Source organism: Ambystoma mexicanum, chromosome 10 (genome assembly GCF_040938575.1).
Source record: "Ambystoma mexicanum isolate Mex_15411 chromosome 10, UKY_AmexF1_1, whole genome shotgun sequence".
Taxonomy (NCBI): domain Eukaryota; kingdom Metazoa; phylum Chordata; class Amphibia; order Caudata; family Ambystomatidae; genus Ambystoma; species Ambystoma mexicanum.
In genome coordinates this window covers 1,605,369,146-1,605,394,835 of record NC_090932.1, presented here as the reverse complement: position 1 = coordinate 1,605,394,835, position 25,690 = coordinate 1,605,369,146, and the positions used below count along the sequence as shown (strand labels likewise).

The window sequence follows — 25,690 nt, the reverse complement described above, 5'->3', positions numbered from 1 at the left end:
AGACCTTGCTCACAAAAAAACCTTCAATAGACTGTTTTGACGTCGCCTTCTCACCGGCACTACAAGGCTCACTAGGGAGAACCCGCGCAGGCCTGCTTTGAGCTATTCGTGCAGGTAGTGGCCTTCATATGGAAAAAAACCCTATTGAACGATGCTTTCATACTAGCAACTCTGATCGAATGGAAACCAAGTCCATTCCATAAGGACTTAACGAAATGTAAGCTCTACTTAGCGATCAACGCATATTGGAACACTGAGGCGCTAACGGATGAACTCTTTGTGACCAAGATTGAAACACTAATAGACGACGCCATGCAAGAAAAAATGTATTACATCATTATATGTGGTGATCTGAACGCCACCGTAGTAAATTCAGATGAGAGGAAGCACGTAAGCCAGCGATTATTCAAAACCAAGTCTGGAGGAACAGGGTCGATCCCTTCCGATTCTACTCTTAGAGGGAAAATGTGGTCATCTTGTATGGATGCCAAAGACTTGCACAACCTGCACTACTTAAAATCCTCCAACTTGCCCGATATCCCAACTTCAGAACAAGAAGGCCGCAAAACCACCCTGGATCACATATACGTTTCCAGAGACCTGTTGGCTAAGGTAACATCTTTTGAGGTAACTAGAACAACAAACAGTGACCACAATCTCCTGAGGGCTGTCTGGGCAACTCAACCAAACAAGGAACTTGTCGGAAGAAAAAGCATGTCATCAAAGCTGGAAATAAACAACGGAGGCACGCGTCTGAGACTCAACTCCGCTTCTATAAGAGAAATTACAAAACAATACCTAAAAACAAAAGCAAACGATCTGGATAATACAGGAATGGCCAAGACAGATTACTGTCCTTTGCTGGTTCCTTACCAGCAATTAAGGAACAACAGCAAATTTAACAAGATTCACAAAACCGGCTCCTGATTGCAAAAAGGAAAGAAATGCGTAAGAAAATAAGGAGAGACAAAATATTGCCCACAGTGGAAAACATAGAGGTGGCCAAAAAATCCTCAAAGAATTACAGAAACTGGCTAAAATCAACAAAAATTATTCTTTACCAATAAGACTCGGAAAAAAATGCTAAAAATTTGTGTGAGAAACAAGCAAAAGCATTTTGATCGCTAATAGCCGCGGGTGGGAGTGCCACACCAGATGCACTGTTGAATAGCGTTGGGGAGAAACAATGGGTGATTTACTTTTCCAACTTGTTTGGACCACCAACAACTACAAATCCCACCCATCCAACCTCTCCAGAATATTGGGACGTTGAGCATGACAAAACGTTGATCGGCTTAAAATCGCCAAATTAAAAAAGTCCCGAGCCCCGGGCCCTCATGGGATTTCGAACTTCAACCTAAAGAACAACTCTGAAGCCTGGGCTACTCTGATTGCAGAAATATTCAAGACTTGCGCCACCTCCTATTCGATCCACAACTGTTGGAAAACAGCCAATGTGGTCCCAATCCACAAAAAGGAGGACAAAAGGGATCAGAACAAATACCGCCCAATAGCCCTCTTGGACACCATTGGAAAAATCTTTGGGTCTTATCTTCTAGACAAATTCAAAACCTGAGTGACATTTTCTGAAGGATAAGATCCATTCCAAACTGGATCCACTAAGAACATGGGCACATTGGCTAACGTAATGCTCTTGAGCATACTGAAAGCAAAAGTTATGGAGGGAAGCCCTAAAATATTTCTGGCTTGCATCGATCTCTCCCAAGCTTTTGACAAGGTCAACCGGGAGAAATTATGGGCGAAGCTAAAAAACTGGAAATGCCCCTCTGCAATTCTAGGTCTCATCAAAGAGCTATATACCGGCACATCCATGAGAGTGCGCATCAGTGGCGCGAGCCAACTCTCTGAAAAAATAGCCACATTCAGAGGAGTCAAACAAGGCTGCCCACTGGCACCAGCCTTGTACACGCATACATTGGAGACTACAAGCTCTCGGAAAAAACAACCAGAGCCCTCCCGCCAAGTGTGGGAAAAGAAAAAATAAGCAGAATGCTGTATGCGGACGATCTCATCCTGATCGACCAAACTGCAGCAGGCCTTCAACGAAAATTGGACGGTCTCCATGCCTACTTGCAATCAAATGACCTAGAAATCAACACTAGCAAAACCAAAGTTATGATTCTAGAGAAAAATCCTAAGAGTAAAGAAACATCTTCTTGGCATTTAGCATGTCAACGCCTTGAAAAAGTCAAGGGCCCTAATTACAAGTCAGGCGTTAAGGGTTAACGGCGCCGTTGGCGCCGTTAACCCTTAACGCCTGATTCACACTTTAACGCCTGCTTTTTGCAGGCGTTAAAGTCCAAGGCGCTAAACGACCTTGGTGCTAATTACGGCACCGTAATTTACGGTGCCGTAATTAGCGCCTTCCCCATCCCCATTATGCCCTATGGGGCAAAAATGGGAATGGGGAAGGGCAAATGGTGAATGGGGAATTACCGCCCCACTCACCTTGGAATGGGGCAGTAATTCCGCCATTCCACCATGGCGGAATCCGGCATGGACCATGGTGCTAATAGCACCATGGTCCACCGCCTGACTTGTAATGAGGGCCAAGTTTTTCAGGTATTTGGGGGTAACAATGTAAACCAACAAGAGTCATCAATGCAAGAAACTCTCTTTACAAAAATCAAAAGTCTAACAACACAGACGAGGACTCTTGATAGAAAATGTCAAGGTGGTACCAGCAATTGTTTATGGGGCCGAAGCCATGCCGGCAATTCCGACAGATACCTGGTACAAACTCGAAGGATACCTTTGGAGGAAAACATTAACACTCCCTTTGTCTACGCCAGTGGCTTCAATTTGGAGAGCACTCAGCTTGAAGTCTTTGAAAGGCACAGTAGACCTGAATGGCCTGATGATTTTCAGAAATATTTGAGTGTCAAAACAAAGAATACATCAGCTTATCCTGGAGGAAATGAACAGAGGATCCAACAAAATGCTGTCCACATGGGCACACAAAAACTGCTCACTGCTAAAAGAGATAGGAAGCTCAGTGCTGGAAATCGATAATAATCCAAAGAGCACTGCAAGAAGACTGAAAGAATCAGACTGGTCCAAAACTCTTGACACAGCGGCGAAAAAACAAACTTACCACTCACCTGCCGATCAACACTAAAAAAATAAACGAACCAATGGACTACTTGATGAAATTTCCAAATAAGAAACTGAGATCTACCTTCTTGAGGGCATGGCTTAACCTACTAAAAACCAACAGAGTATTGGCAATAAGAGGCAGCTCTAGCAATAACACCTGTCGGTTCTGTGATCAGGATAACATAGTGGAAACAATCAGGCACTTGCTCCTCACTTGTCCAAGACTGTCAACAAAAAGAAGGATCCACATGGGACATCGGTTCAGGGACTCGCAGTGCCTGGACGAAGAACACTGGTGGAACCATCTGATGAGCGGTAAAACACAGTTAAATCAAGTATAAATTAAATAATTTTAAAAAAAGGTTATCTGTGAACGCCTTAGACAGGTTTGGGGTACTACTGCAAAATCCAAAATGAGAGAAGCTTGAATGTAGGTTCTGGAGAACAATTCCCACCCTACTCTCATAAACCCCACAGACTCAATTTGTTTCCAATTGTGATTGTGGAGTGTTACTCAGTGTCCTATATTTGTGAAAACGTTGTTCCTTTCTTGTCACTCCAGTAGCCATTTTGGACTGGTGTTGGTTTCCCTGGATTCTTCTGGTATTGCACCAGTAGCTACCTATTCCTTTGCCATGTTTTAATTTCTCGTATAACCTTCACTCTGTCCATGTGAACCCTAATGTCCTTGTACCTGACAAAAAGTAATTTAGAACTCAAGACAGCATATGAAAAAAAACAGTGTCGAACCAAGAGCCAATTCTTTTCAAATGTTTTATTTGTGTTTGGTTGAAACAACCTTTTACAAAAAAAGGAACACCAATTTCATACTTTTTCAAAGCAAAAAGCAAACGAAGACATTTTGAAAATAAGAACACAATATACTTCTATCAACAAACACATAATACAAAAATTCTTCAAATTACCACATAAAAGTCAATTCATGTCCATAACGGGAGTATAAAACAGAAAAAATCTAAAAAAAATTAAAAGGAAATTCCCAGAACCTAGGCACTTCTATAGCTAACTATAATGTTCTTCTTCATTTCCACACAAGGATCATAAACATATTTACACAGTTTGAAGAAAAAGAAAAAAGGAGGAAAGACCTGCGTGACCTTTCAATACACTTCAACAGTGGTTAGTCAACAATATTGCAGCTTGCGAGAACCTGCACCATGGCAATTGTAAGAGGATTATCAACACCAGCAATTAGACGGTCCCAAAACATTTCTGGTATCATGTTAGCACTGTTCAAACCAAATCCGGAGAACAGTGGAGACCTGATTTGCCTGGTTCCTTGACAGTCCATTAAAAGATGTTTCAGAGTTTGGACGCTCGGGTTGGAGCAACAATCACATAATTTTGTTGCTAAATCACCTTGTACTCTTGGTGCCAAAACCTCACCAGTACAACATTTAACCGGATTCTCAGGAAATTATTTCTTATTTTCCAATCCGCAAATTTGACTAAATAGATTGGGACTAAGCCTACAGTATTTTCTACTACCTTGAATTGGTTGGTTTTTGCTCTGGCATTCATAATATCAATTGTTGTTATCAGTCCATTTCCGCCAGATTCTTTTTTGCCTTACAGGGATTGTTAATCAAGGTGTCCAGGTCAGTATTGGCCTTAGATAGTTCACTAAGGGCCCACTCTTCCTATTTTCTTAATCTCTCAGAACCACCCCTCTGAAAATGCACTTTAATGTCCCCATATAAAGTCCTCCTGTGCGACCAAGATGAGCCTAAAGAGAGACATTAGTTTCCAGCCTGCAATGGTTTTTAAAGAGCTTAACCCTAATTCAAATCTGAGAATACCCATTGAAACAGGGAAGATTGAGGACTTTCTTCCAGACCAGACCCTCCCATTTCTGCCAATCGGTATGCCACAACAGGGGTTTGGTTTCCAGCCCGTAAAGTAGTACCCGGATGACTTTAGCCTTATAAAATGTAATCAATGGGAGTAATGAGAATTTGCAATATTTTAGCAAGATTTTTTTCATCTGGACTAGTAGTTATAAGATTTTATTCTGCAAGTCCTTCTCCACCTCACAAATGGCAGGTGACACATATTTTGAAGCCCAGATAAAGCAACTCTTCCACTCTCTCAATTGGTTGACCTCCTATCTCCCAATGACTATAGGGAACTTTTTTTTAGACTTTGTCTGAACACCAGAATCTTTGATTTTTTTGGGTTAAGGGCTAAACCATTCTCTCTAGCGTAACTATCCAGGCTATTGAGCAGTCTCTGCAATCCCACAGGAGAGAAGTCCAAGAGAACCACATCATTAGCGTACGCCAGCCAGTGAACCCTTGAACTCCCGATCACTGGACTAGCCAACGCAAAGGGTTTCAGGCATTCTCCTGCATCTGCCAGGTACAAATTGAAAAACAATGGGGTACCCAAACATCCCCGACGGACCCCCTTTTCCACTCTGATAAGACTCAGACAAGTTCCCTTCCTCGTCCAAACAAATTCTTATAGTATTATCTTTGTGGAATTCGATCAACATGACAAGCAGCCCCTCGGGAATCCCTCAGGCTCTCAACTTTGCCCACAATCTACTCCTGTCCACCTGATCGAAAGCTCTGGAGAAGTCTACCCAAGCCCCATATAACAAATTTCCTCCAGGCTTACCCGTCTTCTCTGACATGACATTGAGCACAACCCCATTTAAGGCTGTTGAGAGGCCCTTTCGAAAGCCGGTTTGGTACTTGGAGAGGATCTTGTGTTCCTTTAACCATTTCTCCACCTCACCCAGAAGGATTTTCATGAATAGCTTTCCATCAATATCCAGGAGGGCGATCGGACGGTAATTTATTGGTGATGTCCGACCCCCCCCCCCCCCCCTTGAAAAGTGGAATTACTATAGCCGACTTCCAGGTGGGAGGCAATACTTTCTTATGGAGAATTTCCCCAAATAACCAGACTAGTAATTTGGCCCAAATTGTTGGATTGTCTTTTAGCACCAAGTACGTTAGCCCGTTCGGACCAGCTGCTTTGGAAGACAAACTCTTCCTAATAATTTCTTCCAGAGTCTGTGTATCTAGCGGTAGCTCCCATCTCGCATCCTCCAAAGTTAAAGGGGCGGGTGTTCTACTGCTGCTGCCAAAGGTGATAGAGATAATCCACCGAGACCTGTTCGGAGACCAAGTTACAAAGTGAGCTTATTACCTTCTAAAAATTACCAGAATCCCGTTTTGCCACCAACTTCAGCATAAGTTCAATGTCTTGCTGAAGACGCGTGGCCTTCCTTCCCACCGATCACTTGGACAGACAAAGGGCTTTAGATTTTTTTTCCAATCCTGCCTTTCCAATATTCAGATTTGTTAGCGTCCTTAGCTCTTGATTCAGACGTTTTTTCTTCAACATAGATGCTTCGTCAAAAGCATGATGAGGTACTTGCCTTTTGCCCCTACTTCCCACACTAGGCGGACAAGTAGACCAAATAAATTTGGTGAAACTGTCCGAAGTACAGTTGGACCTTAGAATATAATCAGGAGTTTCGGCTGAGACACTTATTCAGAATCTGCCCGTCCCGCTTATATTTTTGAAGGCGTATTCTCCCTTTCCGACTATTGACCATTTGACTTTGCCTGCATTGTTCTTAGAAGACTGTGGGCCTCATTACAACCCAGGCGTTAAGGGTTTAACGGCGCCGTCGGCGCCGTTAACCCTTAACGCCTGATTACCATTTTAGCATCTGCTTTTAGCAGGCATTAAAATGCAAGGCCCTAACCCGCCTTGGTGCTAATTACGGCACCGTAATTTACAGTGCCGTAATTAGCGCCTTCCCCACTCCCATTATGCCCTATGGGGCTAAAATGGGAATGGGGAAGGGTAAATGGGGAATGGGGATTTACCGCCCCACTCACCTTGGAATGGGGCGGTAAATCCGCCATCCACCATGGTGTAAACAGAGTTTACACCATGGTGGTAAAGTAGGGAACTTACCGCCTGGGTTGTAATGAGGCCCTGTATCTGAAAAAGTCATGGCCAACCTGGAGTGATCACGGCCCCCCGCTTTATCAATTATCAATGAGACATTCTGGGCAAAAAGGTCAAAAGACAGGGAAAAAATAGTCGATGATTGAGGTGGTTTTACCCTGGGATTTTGTTGGGTTGGCAGGAAGGTCCCCCGGGAGAGATCCATTACCCATTTTCAAACCCCATCCTTCGAGGAACTCAACCCACAATTTAACCCTCTCTGAGGGTTTCCCCCCTCGCCTAGCCTCTCCCTCCTTTGACGGGCGCAGGCAGTGCGAGTTCAGGTCACCCCCCAGTATGATTTGAGCACCCCCATGGCAGAGCACGATTTTCTCCAGTAAGACCGCCAGATCCCTAAAAAAGGCATCCTGGCTAGAACGTGCAGTGTTCCAACAAACATTCACAAATACTATATCTGACATAATGATGTGAGATTTCAAAAGATACCCTACAAATTTGGATCCCGCCTTCATTTTTCAGGACTGAGACCGGTTCTCTCAATATGGAGTTTCTAATTGCTACAAGCAACCCACCCGATGGTCTCCCTTTTACTTTTTGGGTTTTTGGGTTTGGGTCGGTATTCAAGGAACATTGTTTGCCTGGCCCCATTTTCACTTCAATCATCGCGCATTTCACAGCATTTTGTATTTTTGGTTGCCCCTACAGAAAAATGGGCGCTATCCTCCAGTTGGGTTCGACGGCTGGCTGTACTTTACCGTTTTCTCCAGTTGCTTTCAATGCTGCATGCTGTTTATTTAATAAGAAGATTGGTGCCACTGGGAGTTTCTTGTTACTGCCCCAGCAAAAATTAGGGCCCAATGATTTATCGCTGCCCCTGCTTTCTATAACACAGATCATTTTTCAGGTCCACCTTCTCCACTTCCTTCCAATCTGTTTGCAATCCCACACTAACATTAATCACCCTGATTTCCTCATGGATCATTTCTTTCGATTCTTCTTTCTTATCCTTGAAAGTGGGATGCCTTCGCCTTTGACTTTCTGATACCGAGGCCCTTTTAGGATCCAATACAGTATCGACGACTTCACTCCCGTCAATTACGTGAACTATCTTTATTTTGGGCAGTCTTTTCAAGAAGGACGTTGTCTTCGTTTTCTTTATTTTTTCCTTTCCTTGGTTTTTAGTTTTCTTTTCACCTTCTCGTGCCAGCATCGTGCCTTTGCTCTTCCTCTTCCTTCTAGCCAATCTTTTCCTTTGTCTCTTTTTATTTTTGGATAGGCATTGTCCTGTCTCTATACTGGGCTGATTTATCAATTCGGGAGTTGTGAGAGAGATATCTTCCCCCTGGTTAGACACTTGATCCCCCATCTGTAGGGATGCATCCACTGCATTGGCCATTCGCAAGAATTCTTCGAGAACGGATTCTGACAGAGGGGTGTCATTAAGAATGGAGGAATTTCTCTCCTCTCGATCTTCTGTTTTCCCCTGTAGGGGCCCATTATTAGTTGATTTGATTTTTGTCAAAAGATCTTGGATAAGGAGCGTTATATTACCTTCATCCTCTTTTTTTTGCCAATGAGGATTGGATTATTCTGTTCATTCCCAAAGAGGTATTGATGATATTATTGCATCCTACTAAATTTGAGTCCAAGTTAGCCACCTCCCTTGTGAGTTCAAGGAGGAGCCCTGCTTGCCCCTGGACCTCGGTCCTTAAAAGTTCAAAGACAGAGACCACGGAATTTAGCACAAAATTGAGGGATGCCGGGGTATTATTATCCCTTACTTGCAAATTGTTCAATGGTGATGAAGATTCTGGTGCTGTTAAACAGTCCTCTAATTCATCCCTGGAGCTGTCCACTGATGAAAGAATACATATTGATCCTTATTCTGAGGACCCTTGTTTGACAGGCGAGTCTCTCTTTCATCTTCGTTGGGAGATTGGCTTAGTGACCTCATGCACGTCCTCCTTCCTTTTATCTTTCTCGATTTGCTGAGATGTTGGATATTGATCCGTTAGGAAGAGATCTTCGTCATCAACACTCATGCTTCTCTTTTTTTCGAAATGGCTATCCATTTTTGGGGGATTTTTTTTTAGTTATTGCGTATTCTAAGCCACGCTTCCAAGCGTGGACTATACTCTCCTTTCCCGCAATTTGTCCAGATCTTGGCGCCGGAGTATGAAACTCCATTCCGGCTTGATATGGAGCCTGAGAATGTACTTGGGCATGGATAACTTGTTGCGTGGAGCCCTCAACTAGGTCTCCATTGGGTATCGCCACGCTCTTTGCAGGCTCACTAAGTGGCGCTACCAAGCAGTGCACTCCGTTGACAGATATGGTACCATCTTGTTACGGGGCTCTAAGATCATCTACCAATGAAGTACTGCGAAGTTTCATCACTGTTGTGGAATAAATGTTGTTCACGCAACAAAGCCGATGGGAATAGAGCTCTGACTGGATTGAAAAATTTGTTTTGTCTGCAATTTCTGTCACTTTTAAGACAAGTGCTGTTAGCCACGCCTCAGGCAGCTATCCGACTCCCACACAGTGATACCAACCGAGATCTAGGCCTTCCCCATGGCCCAGTGGCTGGAGGCTGAATTGAGGAGGGTGAGCAATGAAAAGGGAGTGGGCACAGAAGGGGGAAAAAAATGAGAAAAAGGCTCCCCCAACCACTTTTTCTTGTTTTCTTTTTAAATGCTTAATGTTGTACTTTGAATAGCCAGCTGCTGGTTTCAGCACAGTTCTGCAATAACTTGCGTTTGGCTATTATTCCCTTTATTCCCCTACAGCAGGCAATATGAGCAAAAAAGGCTCTCAGGACAGTTACTATCCACTTTGTGCCAAAAAAGTGTGCAAGAAAAATCACTTGTGCGGGATCAACGAGTCACAGCTCCGCAGTCTCCCCCACAATTCAACTCTCGGCTGCTCACAAGCTCTCTACAGGCTCACTTTTCTACCAAAATAAATGCAGAAGCAAATGCTCAGGAGACACCGACAAACCCACTTAGCCTAACTTGGCACTTAGCACCCACACTCTGCAAAGCTGCTATGGGAAGTCAGGACGCAGCCAAAATAAATGAGCAAGAGCAAACTTTATTCATCTTTGTTACAGGTGGCTCGTAAACTCTTAGTTTAGTACCCACAGTCGCCCCCAATCAATCAAGATATCTCAAGCCCTGGGCACCAACCGAAACAAAACCCACCGACGAAGGACCACTGATCACAGAGCGGTCACCGTGGCGCTCCATGACCTCAATTACCGCTTAGTGGCTGCTTGGAGACTGCTCCTCAGGTTGCAGGTCCACAGGCTGCAGGTCACAGGGCTGAGCAGGGGCGAAGACGAACCAAGTGCAGAGTGCAGAAACACCCGCAACAACATGTATTACTTGGCTTGTCTCTCATCTTGTCTCCAGTCTCCAGTTCCTGTTCCTGATCCCGACTAGAGTAAAGCACCCATAGTCTGCGTACGAATGCACGTATAAGCACACAGAAACACCCAGAATCAAGCCGCACTGAAAGCTCAGCCGCTTCAGATTCTGTGGGTGAAGAGCCAATTCACGACAATTCAAACCCGTGGAATAATGCAAGTAGCATAAAGTAAAACACTAACCGTGTAGGCTTACTGGGAGTGAATGGTAGTGATTTAGTTCACCGAACATCACAAGAAGACATTACAAATGCACACTGGGCGGTGGATTGGCACCAAGGGAAATTGATGTAAAATCTATCTTTGGGGTCATCTGTTAATTTATCCAGCTGCAACACCCAAACTTGCAAAGCGAGCAGTTCTCTATGAGCAGTTGCCCTGGGGCAGAACAGTGCAAAGAAAGTACACGTTTGTAGCCCCATCCCACTGCAATTAGTGGCGGCACAGCTAAGAATGGCGAGACAGACACAATAGCTGTAGTTACTCAATTAATGCCACCGTGATGGGTTATTGTTGGTCAAAGGCCTGAGTGGATAGCCAAGCTAGGGACACAGCAAAAGTGTGGGAGGACCCTCCTTCCACCTGCGCCCTCTACCGGATACAGTTACAGATACCGGACAGCAATCAGTGGCTGGGTTAGCAAGATTGTACACAGTAATGCTGTAGGAGACTAAACCAGTCTTGTCCGCTTGATATTAGGTATCCCAACTATTGGTATAGGTCTGCACTAAACAAATTGGTAGAGTGACAAGAGGGGTAAATGTGAGCTGTAGCATTGAAATCCACAAAATCAAGTACCCAAATAACACTTACACTCAAGATTTTCTAGTAAAATAATTATGTATTTAACGTTCAGTTTTAAATAAGCATTCTTTAAAAAGGGCAATGTTCAACAATAAAAATACACTTCAAAATACTTTCTCAGAATCAAGTCAAGCAAGTAGATACTCTTTAGGGATGCTTCATACACACTTCCTACACCGAGATGACTTAACTAACTAGGACAGAATTGGCATTTATATATCACTTTTGCACAAAAATTCTGAGGTTGGTAAAACAGGAAAGATTAATGGAAGGAAAAAAAGGTAACATATTCTTAGAGCATGTGAGCACTTTTAAATCTCCTGATGAAGTCTAGATACAACCTTTTCCAGCAATATTACTGAATATTACTGAATACTGGTGAGAGAGAGAACCCTCACCAGCCGAACCTTCACTTCTGGGGTATACATCCTTCAACTACTTGAACACTCATAACGAGTTTTACAGCCCTAAACTGGAGGACATTTTTACATAATTCTTACCATTTTTTATGAATCAATTTACCTGGATCCTAGTATGCAGTGCGAGAAGTCTAGGCTCTGCCTCCCATTTTGACACTGGGCATTTTAACTTTATAACTTGCAGGTTGTCTTTACTCTCCGGTAGATTGGATTCTCCAGTCCAGCTCGGGACTTTCTGATAAGTTCCAGGAAGGAACTTTCATTTCCAGTGCGATCTGCACTTTTGATGCAGCTTCCAACTCCCCACCTGTTGGTTCGGCTCCCTTAACCTCTCTCACCATACAGGTGAGTGTCAGGCTAGTCACCCTAATGATAGATTTTGATATCATTGCTTTAGCAATCCAGAAAAGCTAAGTTGTCGCTTTTCTTTGCAGCTTTGGCAACAAAGGACCTACTAAGAAGTCCCACCAAAGTACTCTTGAAGTTGTTTGCCCCCACGAGAACCATACAAAGGTATTTTTTACCCCTTGTAGTTTAGGTTCTAAGCTCCACTATGAGAACTGTGAAGGAACTCTAGCTATTAGTTAGCGTACCCTTTATTTGTATTTTTCTTTTAATCTTACATGTTGCACTGACTCCCCCTTTCCTCCATTTGGATTCTCTGAATAGGATTCTGCTCTAAAAGTACCCTCCTGATGAATGTTCAATATTGATTTTTTTGGAACAGGAACATGTTGAGACCCCTTTGCTCTGTATTGTAACAGAGTCAACAAATACCATATGTGTCAATGAATTGATAAATGTATACAATGACTGAATGTATAGATACACTTAAAATTGTTTTTCTGTAACAAATCATTCACTGGTTTTGACGTTTTCCTATGATAAATGTTTTTAGAAAAGTTGTTTTTGTGTCAAGAGCCTTAGTGCTAATATATGTCTAGGGATTTAATTCAGTTTTAATCATGGTAAAATATTGCTGATTTTTATGTAAGTGTACTATTAACTGCTACTTTGCTCAGCGCTACCAGTTACCCCAAACTCTATCTTCTCTATAAATATTGTCTACCCACCCCGGGCGTAGATAGAGTTGACACTCCTAACATGTGTTAGTTTAGTGTTGACCGGGATTCCATCTTCAGTGCAGCCAGTTAACAGAGGTGAAGGTGCCAGTTTTGGCTGCCACGATCCTGGCCCAAGATGGAAGGCGGCCAGTCAATAGTGGTGAAGGCGCCAATTTTGGCTGTCAGGATCCTGCCCCAAGATGGAAGGCTGCCAGTTAACAGAGGTGAAGGCGTCAGTTTTGGCTGACAGGATCCTGGCCCAAGATGGAAGGCGGTCAGTCAACAGTGGTGAAGGTGCCAGTTTTGGCTGCCATATCCTGGGCCAAGATTGTCAGGATTTATGTCAGAAATAATTGTTATGTTCAAACCCATTACAAAAATACAACAATAGTCAACATGCAACATAGATTTAGGGCCTGATTCACACATCATTTCCCAATGGGATTGTGCCATTATAAAATGCTTCTGTGAATCAGACCGTTAATGTTTAGAACAACTTGCTCTGGTAATATAACTTCACGGCCTTTATAGAAAAATCACTTAGGAGCTTGCTCGGTTTAACTTATTTGTGCTTGTGTCTTTTTTTATGCTCTGAAATATGTAAGCGTTGCTCAATAATACATGACCTATAACCTTAATGAATGGATTGGTCTGTATTTGACAACTGCGTTTTCTGACGACTCAGCGAATGGAATAAAAGAAATACTTCTCATTATGGTTCTCAGACAAGGAGCGTATTAAAGAGAACCATTTAAATACGTAAAAGAACGCGTGCTACTGTTTCAGCTGAGAGGGGATTCCTGCTGCTGGGTCTTTTTTACCACTCATGAAGCCAGGATTAAACTAATCACAAACTTGTGTTTATTGTGAAGAGAGTGTGACCCATTAAGCTACATCCATTATCTCCTTGTCCTTCGGTGCCGGCTGAAAGACGGCTGTGTTCTGAGCACTCGTCATGCAGTTTGAGATGGACTTTGAGTCACGCGTATGGATGGGGAAGCTGGACAAGACTGTGGAAAACACCAATGAAGCGACACCGGCGGCGGGTTAGAAGTCCAGGAGAACACACGGAAATAGCTGAACAAACTGCAGACTCCAAGAAAGAAGAAATCCTACAGCTCGACTTCATTATCTTAGCACTACATCAACTTTTTAATAAACAATTAATGGAAAACAGAGAACCATTGCATCAATGGGGACGTGGACAGATGCCGCCAGGAGGGTTCTGGTAGGTGCAAAATGAGGTGGGTGCAGCGGATGGGAGGGGTTAAAGCATTTTTAACTTTAACTGTTATTTTAACATTAAAACTATTTAAACATACACGTGATTGAGCATGAATGCTGTGAAGTAAGATTATCCAGGGATCTCCACTTGGATGGGAAGGAATAAAGTGGCAGAAACAGGAGATGGGACAGCAGTCCCCCAATGAGGACTGGTTACAAATCTTACCTCAAAACAAATGTTCTCCCCTTCTTTGTCGCAGTCCAGCCACAGGACAATGTGGTCACAGCCTCTGCCCTCCACCTAGAGCACAAAACGGTGCATCAGGGATGCCGACATCATACTGGTGGCATGAAGGAGAGACGAGTCTCACTAAGAAGCATTCATTCATTCATTCATGAAACTCAGGACGCTGTGCTTCACTCCACACTGCACTCAAAGAACAATGCATTTTTACAGCGGCAGACTCACATAATTGGTTGAAAAAGAGCCTCACCAGGTTTTCATAACTTGAAGCAACTATCTCAACGCAACAAATTTTAAATGACATGTTGAGACCATATGCACAAAAAGACAAGCCACTGCATTGAACACAGTTGATTTGGGAGAAAAACAAATTATTACTAAACTGTTGCAGGTACGGCGCAGTACTTTACTGTTTATTGTATCTGTCATTTATGTATCGCCCTTTCCCCATATGTATGGCCTCAATGCGCTATGTGGTTGGAATGCCCTTGGCGACCGTAGTCTATGTGTGGGAGATTCGAAGAGTGATTTTTTAAGATACGTGTGTGCATTTTGCCAGGTTAGGATTTCGGTGCGCTGGCTAAGCTCCAGTAAGCAGCTTGGAGGTCAGGCATGTGGGTGGGTGCCGTTGGTGGTTTAGGATAGAGTGCTGGTGCTGGCGATTCAATGTGTGCCCATCTAGACTGACATTTTCTGTATGCTAATGGCAGAGGTGTTGAGGTACGTCAGGGGTTTCAGTGTAGACGGCTATGTGCACTGCTAGACCGGAATTGCAGGTTCACAGCTGCCTTCTAAAGCGCATGGATGGGCGGCCGTGCCTGCAGCTTGTGTTCGCAGATGTGGTGGAAGGTATACATAACAAACTCGGATGGAGTTCCTCTTCAAGGTCGTTTTTCTAGGTCCAACATGATTGGATGGTCTTGCCAGTTGTGGTCTCCCTGGATTGAGAGCTTGAGCAGTGGGAGAGAGGGGCCCGGAGGGACGGGGGAGTGAACGATCGTCTGTTGGTGAGGGTGAGGGGGGACAATTTATCACGGTGTGCCTCTGCGAATGCCGCCGGCATCCGTGCAGGGTTTTGGATTCTTTGCCGTTTCCTTAGCTGAAACGCCTAAATAAAGGCAGCTTACATAATTTAAGCACAAGAGGATGATGGAGAAGATGGCAAAGAAACTGTGAGGATAAGTGAGGTATGGGAAGATACACCTGAGGATGCTTAGGTGGAAGAAACATGTTCTGGATACAGAGTTGATGTGTTGGCAGAGTGATAAATCTGTGTCCAGTGTGCATCCAAGGTTTCTCACCGAGGTGGAGGTTTCCAGGGGGTGGTGGACCTAGAAGTGAGGCCAGGGAATGGGTTGTGGGAGGCGCGCTGTTTTCCCACAGACTAGGATTTCCGTTTTCTCAGGATTAAGGATGAGGCAGTTGGTCGGCATGCAGTAATCAATATCAGAGAGGCATGATGACAGATCTGGACAGTTGGAGCCTGGTCATTTGGGGATTTTAATGATGATCTAGTTATCGTCTGCGTAGTTGCAGCAGGTGAGATTATGGGAGCGGGTGAGTGTGAGGAGTGGGTTTGGAGGGGAGATAGGGATGCTCCCTATGAGATCACTTTCAGTACTGGGTGGGATGTAGAGGCGAAAGGGTGGAGTGGCATGATTTGCGAGCAATTAGAGATGAAAGAGGAGATCCAAATGAGGGCAGTGTCTTTGATTCCTAACGAGTGCAGCCTGTGTTAGGAGAATGGTGTGGTCAATGGTATCGAAGGCAGCAGAGAGGTTAAGGAGAATGAGGACAGTGCATCCTTCTGCGTCCGCTATTCTTTTTAGGTTCCCCAAACGGTCTCTAAGGAGGACTCCGTTCCTCTGAGCGGTCTGAAGTCAGATTGGTCAGGGTGAAGGAGGTTGTTGGCTTCAGTGAAACGGCCGAGTTGCTTGTATGTTGTGCAGTCCATGAGTTTGGCCATGAAGCAGGTGTTGGAAATGAGTCGGTATTTCTGAGGATGAGTGGGTTGAATGTAGGTTTTCTGAGGAGGGGCTTGATCAGGAGGTGTTTAAGGATTCCGGGAAGGTTCCCAATATTAGGGAGTGGTTAAGGATTGAGCGTGCGATACAATCGGTACAGGTTGAGGCTAGTATGTTTTTGAGGAGGGTGGGCAAGGCAGGGTCTTCAGGGGAACATGATGGGCAGCTTTGTGCTATGAGCGAGAAGAACTGTTGGTGTGAGATCAGAGAGAAAGAGTCAAAGGTTTGTATGCAGAGGGAATTTGGATGGGGAATGGGCGATGTGAGGGGCATTATTTTTAATTTAGAGATTATGGCAGAGTGTCTTTTGATAGTAATGTTGTGGAAGTGTTCTGATAAGGGAATCGCATAGGGATTGAGAGTTGGGTGGAGGGGGTAGAGAAGTCCGGAGAATTGAATTCAGAAATTATTCTATGCAGGTCCTTGCTTGGGTTGCGAGAGTTCAGAATTCTGTTCCCATAGAATGCTTTCTTGGTTTTTACGATTTCCAATCTGTAGGCCCTAGTTAGTCTTGCTAACGCAGTTTTGTTTTGAACGGTTAAATTGGTTCTTCAGGTCCGTTCCACACAGTGCCCTGGGGGTTTTAGCTATTTGAGGTTGGCGGTGTATCACCTGGGTGTGTGGCCTGATCGCTGAGAGGGCCGTTTTGTTGGGGTGTGGGATGCAAGGGCATTAGAGAGCTAGTGGTCGAAGAGTTTGATAGGGGGAGGGAGGGTGACTTCCTGGAGGAAGAGTGCTGGGAGTGAAAGAGTGGGGTGAGAGGTGTGGAGGTTGGTGGTGGCCGGGCATGATCTTAGGCGCGGGCCGCGGTTCAGAGTGGTACGGAGAAGAAGATTGCTGAATGATCTGTCCATGCTAGGGGGCGTGGAGGCAGTGTGGATATGTTTGTGTCGCTAAAGTCTGCATTAAGGGCGTGGCCCCCAGTGTGGGTGGGCATAAAGATGTGTTGCGTCAGGTTAAAGGCTTCTAGGTTGTCTGTGAGAGGTGGGGCTCCTGTGCAAAAACAAGACCCACCCAATTACAGGCACGCAGACAAACATGCACACATAACTTGGTCATGCTTTTTATTGCACAGCAAAGACCCATGCAGCAATTGCTGCACATTAAAAGGCAAACAATACCTAAAATGAACAGCAGACACTACACATTTGTCAAGGAATCAGACATAAAACAAGAATAAACTAAACATTTATGGAACAGTAAAATATACAAATGGCAATAATAAAACTGTTTGCACAGGCAAAAAGATATTCAAAATTCAAACATATTAAAATGAAACTTTTTAAATGGCAAAAACACTTGTACGTCATCTGCAGCAGTAACTGGCCACCCTGGCCGGTCAAGCTCACTGCTGCACTACCTCCACCTTAATCTTTTTCAGGAGCAAGAGACACAATGTGGGTCGCGCAATACAGGTCGCAGTAGATAGTGAAACGGTGCATGACTGATGTCTCTAGAAATCAATCTTGGGGGGGGGGGAATAAAGAGGCACAAACAGAACATGGGGGGATTGGTGGTACAGCAAACTAGGATCAACTGGGCAAACTGGTTTCAGTAAATATGCATTTTATGAAGTTGGTTAAAAAAGGGGATATTATGGAAATTCAGCATAGGATTAACATAATAAAAGTGTTGCATCAAGTTAATATAAACCCTAAATAGTTAACATGTGCAAAAGGCCCTAAAAAAAGAAGAAAAAAGAAGCATAAGCCTTTACTCTTACAAGTGTTTTGCTGTGCGTTATTCATAGAACCATATTTTATCAGCATTTGTTGCTGTATCTTTAAATCAATTAATGTGAAATTGCATAACAAAAGAAATAACAGTTTACAATCACCTCTTTCATCATTTACCATAAAGGTCCAACCCCCAGCATTCTGAATAGCTCCCCAGCTAAACGTACACGTTACAACTCCAATTTAACAGTTCAACTGTCTTACTCAGTTTTTTAAACAGTTAATCCATAACAATGTTCATGTCAAGTTTAATGAGAATATCACAATAGCATTATTAATACCTGCAGATCTAACATGACTACTGCCTATCGGCCGAGTAACCAAACCATCCGACAGCCAGTGTGCTACAACAAGGACTGGAGAAATATGAAGACTGAGCTCCTGAGAACATCAAAGGGATGGAACAGAAATGGTACAAGCGAGGATCCTCTATAAAATTGCATTGAAAATGCCAACGAGGTATGCAAGGACAAACGATGGCAGCAACTGGAAGAGGCAGCTAAAAAAAAAAAGAAAAAAATAGATCTAATAAAAGTGACTTTTGGAAGACAGTGTCACAAGGGCAACCGGCCACCCAAAGGCAAATTGAGAGGGTTTCCTGCTTCAACCTGGACTGATCATTTCTCAAGGCTGTTCAGCTCTGGGGGAGACAGTATTGACATGGATACATCTAGTATTCTATACCAAGATCCTATTACAACTAACCAACCTCCCCTTTGAGCTTCAGGTTGACAAAGTAAAGGAAGCCCTGTTTTCCATCTATAAAGCCCCAGGGCCCGATCAGGTGGTGACGGATATATTTAGGCAGGAAAATCAAGTATGTGTCCCTGTGTTTACCAACATTTTCAATGAGTTTCTGGTTAGAAGCACATTTCCAGATGGCTGGAAGGAATCCATAATAATTCCGATTTTCAAAAAAGGAGACACGAAGGACCCTAGTGGTTATCAGCCAATATCCCGAATTGATGCCAGTGCAGAAAGACGGGGCAGGGTGATCTATACTTGCATAGTCAAATAGGCAAAAGAAAACAGTATTCTGTAACAGGAACAATATGGGTTTAGGACAGGAGTCAGTACTGTGAGAAACCAAATGGTGTCTCGCCCACTAGTCCCGGGGATCTGTCATCCTGGTGGCCAGGACACGGCCATCGCTTTTGGATGCCGTTCCTGGGGGTGGACCAGTGCAGGAGGATCACCTATGTGAGGGGTCTTCGGGGAGTGGGAGAGGGACACCGGATGGTGAGACACAATATCACCTTCCTTGTAACACCTTTACCCCATACTACCAGGTAAAAATATTTAGGAACTGTACCCCCCCCCTCCTCCTTTTACAACACAAACACTTTCTCATGAACAGCCTGCTATGAGAGAAAACAGACCAATACCCGACGTGTCCCAATACAATTGTCAGGCAATTCTGACCATCACACACACCTGATTTCCATTACACTTCCCCACACGGATAAAAGGCAGAGCATGAGAGCACCCTCTGAGCGAAACAAAGCACACGCGGAAACAGCAGTTTCAAGACGGCAGCTAAATGAGAGAGGAAAGACGGCAAAACAGAAAGGGATCACAAGGAGGGAAATTCCCTTGACCTTTTCGACAAGGAACCGTTACTTTCCCGAAACCTCAGGAATAGAAAGCATAAGACCAGGAAACCATCAATAATCAAGGCAGGGAGAATCACCAGCTACTGTGGTACCGTCCTTGGCTCCAAGAATAAAGCTGCTTCTGTGAAGTCAACAGAGCAGGTGAGTTGGGGAGTGTTGTGTAATGCTTTGCTGTGTGTGATGTGCAATGTAAGGGGAGGAGATGTGCTGTGTATGGCTTGGCTTTGCAGAAGGAATGTTGTGATGTCACTTGGAGTGTTTATGCCTGAGTGATGGAATGCATGCGTGAATGTTCTAACCTGGTCAGTTGGTGAGCCCTCTGCCTGGGTGATGGGCTGCCAGTGTTTTATTGTCCTATATGTAACTAAACAGTAACATGATTGACTGCTATAAAGATGCCTATGAAGCTGGTAATAAACTTAGCATGTCAACCTAAGAAAGCTGGGAGCTGCTTCAATACAGGGAGACTGATACAGGACCAGTCTGTGTTGAACCCAAGGTTGCAAGCAGCAACATTGTATGGCGAGTGCTGGAACGAACATTGTAGAACGCGTGCAATAAGAAACGCAAGTGAAGTTGAACTGCTGATGAGTGATTGAACTTTAAAGCAAGCTACAACACCTTCGACAGAGTTATCCGGCACCCAGTGGGTGCTCAATCAAAGGTCTCAGTAAAGTATCCAGCTGAGAAGTGATAACAGTAGATAAATCTGGTCCGAGTCCAGCTGAGGGAGACCAATTTGAAAAGAACGAATATATGTGAATCGAAGTGGTCCTGTGACAGGTCAAGCAAAATTCTGCGCACAGTTGAAAGTCTCCGATTTTGATGAAATGGAGGTGGTTTTGAAAAAGTACATGAATTTGGTCCGAGCCCTTAGCCCTTCACAGGGAGGCCAATTGAAGGTTTTGTGTTACAGTGGGTCTGAGCCGGGTAGAGGGGGAGCCCAGAATCACCCGAGAAGCTTGTATAAGGAACAAGTAACTGTTGTTCTCTAGCATGGGTCTGGCATGGATTCACATGCTCATGAATATTCCTGTCATCAGGCTGGGAATCCTCAGTAAAAGAAAAAAGAAAGTTTCACTTTCGTTTCTAAACTGTCTTTCTCTCCTAAACCAATCACTGGTCTCTGGGTCATACGGCCCCCAGCCAATGACTGCCCTCTCCACAAGCCCCTCCTCAGGCAGCCATCTTCAGATTTGGTAGCATGTAAAATGGCATTATGACCAAGAAGAGCCACAGAGGGGCAGAAGGGAGGGTTTGCATGTGAATCCAGGCCAGACCCATGCTGGCGAACAGTTACAGATAAGTAACTTATCTCCATCATAGGGTCTGACATGGTTTCACATGCTCATGAACAAAGAATACATAGCAGTACATACATACACAACCACGGGAGGTGGCAAGGCTCAACAGAAGCAATTCTCTTACCTCCTCACCAGGCTCACCTTCAAGCGAACAGGTTGCGTAGTACTGCTTGGCTGACTCTGGACTCCTCCCTGGAATCCCTGTCGACGCAGTAGAATTTCATGAAGGTGTGCGTCGACCTCCACGTAGCAGCCCTGCAGATGTCCATTAGGGGGAACACCTAGGGGGAACGCTGTCGTAGAATGGGCTCTCGGACGGCCAGGTAGCGGTCTGTTTGCCAACCAGTGACAATGAGTGATGCAGCCGGTGAGCCACCTGGAGATGGAAGCCTTGGATAAAGCATTCCCATGGTTCACAGGAAGTCTTCCGGAAACTCCTTGTGCAGGCCACATAAATCTTCAGCACTCAAGCCACATCCAGCGAGTGCAAAGTCCTTTCGAGACGAAGGCGTCGGAAAAAAAAAAAAACGCAGGTAATGCCAAGGGTTCGTCAAGATGAAATTATGAAGGAACCTTGGGCATGAAGGAGGGGTCCCTCCGCAGCACCACCCTCGTCTCGTGGAAAGTCAAGTAAGGTGGTTTACAGGAGAGTGCCTGGATCTCACCTACTCTCCTGGCAGGGGTGATGGCCACGAGAAAAGTTGTATCCAAGACCAGAACTTCAGTGGAGCTGAATGTATTGGCTGGAATGGGGCCCCTATGAGCCTAGTCAGCACCACGTTGAGCTCCCACGCTGGGGCAGTAGCATTCACCGGCGAGAACAAACAGAAACAGTCCCTTGATGAATTCCTTGACTAGATGGTGCCACCAGAGTAGACCGTCCCGGAGATCTGTTGTAGCGGGAAACAGCCGCCAGATGCACCTTGATGGAGGCGTAAAACAGCCCTGACAACATTAAGTACAGCAGAACTTGGGGGGGAAGTGATCCGCAGAGGGTTTATCTTCTGCGACCGGCACCAGGTCACGAAACGCTTCAGAGTCAATGACGCTCTGGTGTTGGCAAGGACTGCTTCCCAGGTGAGAAGATCTGCAACCATTGCCAGCTTGACTAGTGGGGACCCCGACAAGCTGAGACGGTCCGGGTACCAGCTCTGCCTCGGCCACGCTGGTGCGATGAGGATCCTACTGCACTGGCACCGTCTCGACTGATGACTCGTAGCAGCAGCGGCAACGGAGGGAACGTGTACAGAAAGAGGCCTTACCCGGGGAATGAGAATCTGTCCCCCGTCACTTGGTGTTCGTCGCCGTCACGAACAGATCCATCTGAGGGTGGCCCCACTTGAGAAAGAGATAGTCCACTTGATCCTGCTGAAGCTCCCACTCGTGGCAAGAGTGCAGCTCCCGGCTGAGGGAGTCGACAACTGTGTTTTTTACTCCTGCCAGGTGAAAAGGAATGAGGAACATCGCTTGGGCAACAGCCCAGCTCCACAACTCCTGTATCTCTCTGGAGAGCGCCCGGGACCTGGTGCCCCCTGGTTTCCGGATGTAAAACATTGTGGTGGTATTGTCCGTGAGGACCCTCACCACTTTGCCTTTGAGGGACGGAAGAAAAGACTTGAGAGGCCCAAAACACAGCCTGCAGTTCCAGAATGGTGATGTGGAACGTCTTCTCCTCCGGTAGCCCCAAGCCTCTGGCGTGAAAACATCCGGTGTGTGCTCCTCACCCTTCCAGAGAAGCATCCGTCATGACCGTTTCCTGGTACGGGGGACTCTGGAAGTCTGTGCCCCCAGAGATGTTGGAGCGCACCCCCCACCACCTTGTCGCTTGACGGAACCCCTCGTCGAGCACAATCCTGTCGTTGAAACTTCTGGACACCTGGATCACACTGGCGCCTAGGAACTACTGGAGTGGGCGCATCCGTAACCTGAGGAGCCGGACCAGGTAGATGCATGACGATATCATGCCGAGCAGCGACTTGATGGTCCTCACCGTGGCGACCATCAGTGCTAACAGCCGTTATACCTTGCCCAAAATGGCCACTATCCGCTACTCCAACTGAGTTGCCAGACATGACACTGTGTTGAGCCTGGATCCTAGGAACAGCGCGTCCTGTGATGGAGTCAAGCATGATTTTGCATAGTTCACAGAGAACTCCAGCTCCGTTAGCAGCCGGACAGTCTACTCTGTGTGATCGACGGCGATCTCCTTCAACTTGGCCCGGATGAGCCAATCATCGAGGTAAGGATACACGTGGATTCCTTGTAGCCGTAGATGGGCCGCCACCAGAGCCAGGCACTTTGTGAAGACTCTGGGAGCCAACATCTGTCCGAAGAAGAGGGCCTTCAACTGGTGGTGTCTCCCCTGCACAACGAAACGCAGGAACTTGCAGTGTTTTACATGAATGGGGACGTGGAAGTACATGTCCTCCAGATCCAATGACGACAGAAAGTCTCCCTCTTCCAGTTGGCCGAGCATGTGTTGGAACGTGACCTTCCTGAACTTATGGGACTTGATGAACTTGTTGAGTCATCGCAGATCGAGAATGGGCCTCCAGCCCCCGGTCTTCTTTTTTTACGAGAAAGTATCTTGAGTAGACCCCAGAGCTCTGGAGTCGCTTGGGAACCAGCTCTATCGCCCCTTTTCATAACATGGCCCGAACCTCAAGCATGGGGAATGTGCGGTTCCTGCCGGGCCAGCAGTGGTATTCGCTGACACTTTCATTGAAACTCTAAGGTGTGTCTGTGGGCGAGAGCGTCCAGCACCCATTGATCGGTGGAGATGTTCTCCCACACGCTGACTAAGTTCACCAGCTGGGGACCCACTGTGGTGCAGGGGTGGGGGCCCAACGTCCCGGCCGGTTCAGTCCTGCTTGGAGGCCGTCGCACAGCCCTGGGAGCCTTGACGGCGGCGGCGCCCACCTCCGAAGGCCTCAGAGCGACCCCTGGAAGCTTCCTGGGTTGTGGAACAGGAGGGTTGGTGGTAAGAGGATGATCCACCACCGAAGACCTGCCCGACTTCCCTCCTGACGGACAAAAGGAATGACGGTGCTGCTGCTGTCTACGTGTTGTTTTGATAGCCTGAAGCGAATCGTCGACTGCCTTGCAGAAAAGGTCGTCCCCGTCGAATGGCATGTCCAGGACCCTCGTCTGGACCTCTTGCCCGAAGTTGTTGGCCTTCAGCCCACGGTGACGACGGAGCAAACACTGTTCCCCATCTGGTGGAACCCTGTGTCTGCAATGTCCAGGGCCATAGTGATGGCGTGATCCGACGCCACCTCACTCTCCTGAAGGATCTCCATTGCCTCTACCCACTTGTCCTCAGGGAGAAAGTCCAGGATCGGGGCCATCTTGTACCAAAGTTCCCGATGGTACCGGGCCAGGATCGCTAAGGCGTTGGCCGCCTTCACCGTCGCTGCCGAATAGATGACTTTCCGTCCCACGGCATCCCGTTTCTTCCCCTCGCCGTCCGGGGAGATGGACGTAGACAACGGGTTTGATGATTTCTTTCGTGGCACAGCCGAGACCACCAAGTCCGGCGATGGTTGCAACCTCAGACACTTCGGTGCAGACTCAGGCACCTCATACTTTTTCTCTAGCCGGTCGGGCACCGACGAAGGGTTCTTCAGGAGCGCCAGCCCCTCATCCCAGACGTCGTCCAGGAGCGGCACCTATAGAATTGTTTTCCTCTTCGCCTCCCGGAATTGGTACAGGAAACCTTTCTTTTTCTTCTCTTCTGGGGTGAATTGAAAAAGTTCTGACGCCCAGGCTATCATGGAATAAAAGGATCTCACCTCATCCAGGGGAGAAGCCTCAGAGGCCACTGTCGCCGTCGGTGTCAGTCATACCCATCTCCGTCCCTGTGTCCCTGCGGGGGGAAGGCAGCGATGGCTGGAAAGGAGGCGTGGGATGCCTCTTCCTTTTCTTCGGCGGAGGTGGCCCCGTTGTCAACAGTGTCCCCGCCGTTGGAGCGGCGGGTGGTGCCGTCAACAGTCTCCACTAGTGTTAAGAGGGTCGACAGAATATCCTGTGACAGGTCTCTTGGGGGTATCTGGGGAACAGGGTCGCTAGGACCAGCGCCTGTGTCTGCAACGTTCTCGTCTTCGTCCATCTGGTGTGGATGGTACAAACGTCTTCCTCATCGGACGATAAAATGTCTGTGCCCTGAAGCTCCTCCATCCCATTTCCTCCCCGCCCCCTGCTTTGGGTCATATGGGGGTCGAATTCGGCCCGAGTTCCGGCATCCTCTTCTCCAGAGTTTTCTCCACCGGTTTGGCCGAAGCCTCCCGCCTGGGAGGTAGGCCCACTCTGGCCGCCACCAGGGCGCCCGCTGAGAGGGCAGCAGCAAGCAACTCTATGGACGACGACTTGGCCTGGCTCATCTTGGCCTGCGTCGGAAGGGTGGCTCCATTGTCGTGTTTAGCCTTGTCTGGCTTGGCTTGCGGCGAAAGGATGGATCCCTTGTCCTGTTTGGCCTTTTACGGCTTTTCCCACAGCTTCCCTGGGGTAGCCGATTTTCTCCTCGACAAAAAACTGGTGATGGAAGCAGATGGAGAGGACGAACGCGCCCAGAACGTTGCGGGACCCACTTGTGCAGCAACCCCGGCGGAAGCAGACTCGCAGTGCTTGGCCTCGTCTTGGGACGCCAACGGATGGAGCGCCCTCAAAGGACTTAGAAGCCCACTTAGGTTGGCTGGATCCGGATGAGGCATGCCCCAGAGAACCACCCGGGGTAGAGTCCCGGGCCTTGAGCCACGTCGCCAGTC

At 46.4% G+C, this 25,690-nt stretch overlaps 1 protein-coding gene across 7 annotated transcripts in view; it reads right to left on the bottom strand.

The window, feature by feature from the left end:
• Positions 1–25,690, bottom strand: part of TOP3B (DNA topoisomerase III beta) — a 636,381-nt gene that overhangs the window by 444,755 nt on the left and 165,936 nt on the right. For all 7 annotated transcript variants that reach the window (XM_069619981.1, XM_069619976.1, XM_069619978.1 and 4 more), the window contains one exon: positions 14,233–14,307. In XM_069619981.1, coding sequence (XP_069476082.1) covers positions 14,233–14,307 — 75 coding nt within the window. The remainder of the gene's footprint in view (positions 1–14,232; positions 14,308–25,690) is intronic.